We start from the raw sequence: 4,755 nt of genomic DNA, 5'->3' as shown, positions 1-4,755 counted from the left end.
ATAGAAGTTTTCCATTTTTCCCAGACTTCTAAGGGGTGAGAGAATTTTGTATGCAAAATAGAGTTTATCCTAGGAAGAAATTTTTACAAAATCAGAACTTCATGCCAGACTCTGAACAACAAATTTAAGCCTCTAAATAAGCAGCCTAAGCTGAGCTTTTCAAAAGTGCTGAGCTCTGGCAACCCCCACTGCTCTTAGGATACAGCTTCTAAGGCTGGACATCATTTGACTGCATGTTCTTGCAAAGAAATACTAAGAATATGCAGTAGGTCAAAGTGGCTCCTTATCTTTGTGCGGCGATAAGGGCAGCTGCTCCTCCTAGGAAACAGTGTCTTGGAAGCGGAAGGCTGCACTTCTTATCATTCAAGTGTGTGCCATAAAGGGGTAAAAATAGGGCCATTGAGGATAAGAAAGCTGAGACTAAGGCACCTGCTACCCACAGAAGGAAACTTGGGAATGAAATAAGTGAGAGTCTCTTCTGTTTTGAATACTGCAAATCTTCACTTACAGGAACAAATAATTTGCCTGTAAAAGCCTCTGAGATTACTGATATGAGAAAAGGCTTCCTGGATTTAGATTCCTGACTTTATCATGCAGACAACATTCCATTTACTGAGTTGTACTGAGGCTGAAAAAGTCAGAGATGACTGAGAGAATTAGATTTTGAGAGCTGTTAAACATTTGCAGGACATTCTAAACTCCCACTGAAAGTCCTCTAGTTTGTGACCTAAATACAGTTGATTAAACAGAAAGTTTGAAATAAGGCATTGACATTGTATCACTGTCACCAGATAATGCATAGTTCATTGAATCTCACAACATTTTAATCCAGTATTCACTTTGCCATGATATATAATGCAGGCTATTTACAAAGATTGCCATTCTTTAAATGCCAATTTTCCCTTAAAACAAGCAGCAACAACAGCCAGCCCCATACCCTGCTCCAAACCTTGTTTGTAATGGTCTTCATTAGCATCACTATTGTACAGATTTACACAGGACAGAAAAAGGGCATGTTCCTATTTTTAGAGATTCAGCCTTGTATACTACCTGCAGCCACATTCTGCCACTTTCATCCCTTCATAGTTATATATCAAAGTGGGCACGCCAGCATCATCTTTATAAAGAATGGAGATTGAATCCAGTTTGGTTGGAACACAACAGGCCTTCGAGGCTTTTTTGGGATTTTGGAGATGCACCAGGGTTTGGACAATAGCATGTTTAGTTGGGGTGACGTTATCTGTCAGAGGGAAGAAGCAGCCTCCTTTACACTCGAAAGCCTCATAATCTTTTGGTGCAATGATCCAGGAATCCCAGCCAATCTCTTCAAAGTTCACATGGAGGGAAGTTCTCCTGCAGTGGTTGGCTCCAACACTTCTCTTGCTTCTGGAGGAATGTAGGTGGGATCCAGTGATGGCCTTTTCCTCTCCCTGCTGTTCCTCTTCAGATGAGGTGTTGTTCTTCCCTAGTTTCTTGAGCACACTTTCCTGTTCGTGAGCAATCATCTCACGGAGCTCCACTTTGGTCTCCTTTGTCCCATTGCTGCGGTCATTGGAGAACACGATTAACAGGGGCAGGTTTTTGGCGTCAGGGGTAACACTGACATCCAGCTTCCCACAAGTAAAACCACTCAGAGATTTAGTCTCTATAACAACCTCTAGCTTATTTTTAGTCTCCAGTCTGTCTGCCCTGACCCATCTTTTCACAGCACTGGACACTTCGAACATCTTCCAACCACATTCCTGGATATTGTGGGAGACAAGGGAAGATTTGGTACTTTCTGGGTTTTCCCAGTGGCCATCATCTAGAATGTCATAAATTACCATGTTGCCTTTCAGCCTAGAGAGAGACCCAACTTCCCTGTGACAGGAGATATAAATTCTCAGTTCAGCTCTGGTGATTTCCTCATATTGTGGAATAGAGATGTTGAAGAACAAAATGTGTTTCTGAAATGGGTTTTCTTCTGGTGAATCTAAAGAAACAACATCTGCAATAGGAGAATAAAATGTGGTTACAGTGCTTCTGACCGTCCAAGTAATTGATTTTAAAAGACTCAGGATATATTTTGGGGATAAAAAAAGAGAGCATTATACCATATAACACAGCATTTAAAAAAAAAGAAAAATTCTGTCTTCTGGCCAAGTTTCAAGGGCAGAGAGTAAAAAGAGGAAATGGAAGTCCCTGGTGTTGGTAGTATTTTACTATGATTGCGTAGCCAGGTGAGTGTGTGGAGGGAAGCATCAAGAGGCTGCCTAGAACAAACTGTGTATGATGGCAGGCAGTATTAAGTACATAAATAAGGCAAGTGCAGAGTTTTCAGATTTAGCAATTTGCTAAAGATCTTTTTTACACAAAGAATTTGTAAAAAACCCCAATGATTTCCTACTCTTTTGCTCTAATATACATGTATAAGTGTCTTTAAGAACTGGCTGTGCTAAGGCTTTTATTGTTGTCTTCAGAAAAGTATGAAAGCAGCTTAGACTGGGAGTTTGGGTAAATAGAAAAGTTTTTGAAAGTCCTGAATTGAAGCTCCAGTCTCTATCTGAACTGGGTCTTGGTGATAAACAGCCTTTCATGCCCAGATCGCAGACCTAGTCCAGGCTGGACTCCCTGAGTTTGTCTGAATTTGTTCACGTTTGTTTGTTGTCTGCAAATCTATGTGCAGTACCAGCAAGTCTGCCTTGGGAGGGGCAGATATTTGGCTGGAAGATCAGACTGGTAGTATTTAAAAGTCATCCCTGATGTCTATTTAATGCTCAATGTAAACTAACTGCTTAAGCATGACTGGGTTTTAGGGCAATTTTAATTGGTTGTTGCTGCCATTTCTTCAGATCATTTACCCTGTAAAGTAGTCAGAGGGGAGAGTGAGATATGGAAACTATCATCTAGGTCCTATTGTTGAGTTTTCTTTCTATTTCAGGACTAGGGACACTAATTTGGGAATTTGGAGTTCTCCATAGTGCTGTTACCTCTGTATGTCTATTTTTCATATAAACAGAAACTTCATTTCTCCCTGCTTCATTTTGTAACAAGGATTGCACTGACTTCTAACTTTTTTACTGCCTGATGGATCTTTTAAAAGTTTATTTAATGTTAGATAGAAAGGGATCTTGAATTTTTTTTGTTGATATAAGCATGACTAACCATTTCCATATAAATCTCTGTCTAACCCAGAATTTTGGAGGAGCAGTGCTGGTCCTTGTTTGGATCCAGCAACAAATTTCCCAGCTGGTTGCCGTGGTTTTTAAATATGTACAGAGCCTACCAGAAAGAAAAGCTCTCTAGCACCAGTCTCAATTATAGGTGATCAAAAGTTTGCATGCTAACATAAAAATTCAGTTTGAAATATCTACGATTGAGAAACATGCTTCATGTAAACCTTGTTATTTGGTGCATCCTCTTAGCTCAAGCATTTGAGAAGAGAATATTGTACAGTGAAAATATCAAAGAAGAAAACTAAAGGTTACTTTTTTTTAAAGATTGAAAGAAACTATATAGTAAGAATACAATACAAAATTTTAATGTTTAATTTCTAAAGAATCTGTGGAAGTTAGGAACTCAGTTTCTTCTGAATTTTAAAAGAATCTGACTATTTACTATTAATTTACTTCATTAAAAACTGTAGTCCACATATTGAGGACTTTTCCTACCTTCAGTACTGAAGCTCCTTACAATATTGGATGCAGGGATGGAGGACTTGTCTGCAGCATATCTGTTGTATAAATCAATCATGAACTGTGGTGGTTCTTCTTTGGTCTTCACTTGTGAGGGGACTCTTGACAAATTCAAACTCCTCAGTAAATCCATCTTCATATTCTCCAAGAAAGATTTAAAGTTGAAATGGGTCTCATCTTCTGCTTCCCCAGGATGAAAGTGTGCATCAGACTTTCCCATACCTGAAAGCCTGTCCCAGTCTTCCACAGGCTTGCCTCTTGTCAAACAAGCAATGATGTTGAAAACAGACAGCGCAGCTAATACTCCAAAACAACACATTTCTTCTACATTTACTTTCTGGTGGAGAGACAAGAGGACAAGGATATTTTAGCTGATTGCCAGTCTTGTTTCAATACTGACAGAGGAAAGAAGATGTAAGGCAAACAACTGGAATGCCCTTTGCAAATCACTTTCTGGTGTTCTTTTTGCAGTCTGCTTCAAACCCCAGCCTCTTGTCAGTTGTCAAGCAGATTGGTCATACACTTGTCCTTATCAGAGTCATTGATGCCATGCTTCAGCTTCTGTTATCTAGCACAGCTCTTAGTTAATGAAGATTCTGTAAACATCTGACAAACACATGTGGCTGGTGGGAAGGACATTGTATATTGTAAAGAATCCACATTTCACTTTAGGGTCATCTTTGCTTAATTACATTCTTCTATCATTTCCTTGCCAACACAGAGAGAAGCTTTCTTAGGGACGCAGAAGTTTACACTGTTTTCAGCAAGACTAGAAAATACAAACACAGAAAAAAATCATGCTATTAGCAAATAATATCTCACAAATAATTCATACAATCTCTTCACATATGATTGGAAAATGGCCCTTAGTTTGATGGAGACCTGTGATTCTGCAAGACATGATCTCATGAGATTACAAACAACCTTAAAACTTCTTTCCGTTTATCAGCCAAGGGCTATTGTTTGTACACAGTGAAATATCTGTTTTGTGTCAAGTTTGCTTCATGTTGTTTGAAGGCTTGTCCATTTTCATTCTTTTGGTGTATGGGAATTTAGGCTTGTTTTTATAGTATCTTATGTA

At 39.0% G+C, this 4,755-nt stretch overlaps 1 protein-coding gene across 1 annotated transcript; it reads right to left on the bottom strand.

The window, feature by feature from the left end:
- Positions 1–721: 721 nt before the first annotated feature.
- Positions 722–3,993, bottom strand: GDF2 (growth differentiation factor 2). The gene is made up of 2 exons (XM_059477437.1): positions 3,651–3,993; positions 722–1,987 (listed from the first exon to the last, which is right to left on the bottom strand). The coding sequence occupies exons 1-2, from the start codon at positions 3,991–3,993 to the stop codon at positions 1,047–1,049; spliced, it is 1,284 nt and encodes a 427-aa protein (XP_059333420.1). The 3' UTR covers positions 722–1,046.
- Between the last annotated feature and the right edge of the window lie 762 nt (positions 3,994–4,755).

The sequence above is a fragment of the Ammospiza nelsoni genome, chromosome 8 (genome assembly GCF_027579445.1).
Source record: "Ammospiza nelsoni isolate bAmmNel1 chromosome 8, bAmmNel1.pri, whole genome shotgun sequence".
In the NCBI taxonomy this organism is placed as follows: Eukaryota; Metazoa; Chordata; class Aves; order Passeriformes; family Passerellidae; genus Ammospiza; species Ammospiza nelsoni.
This window is presented reverse-complemented; position numbering and strand designations above follow the sequence as displayed.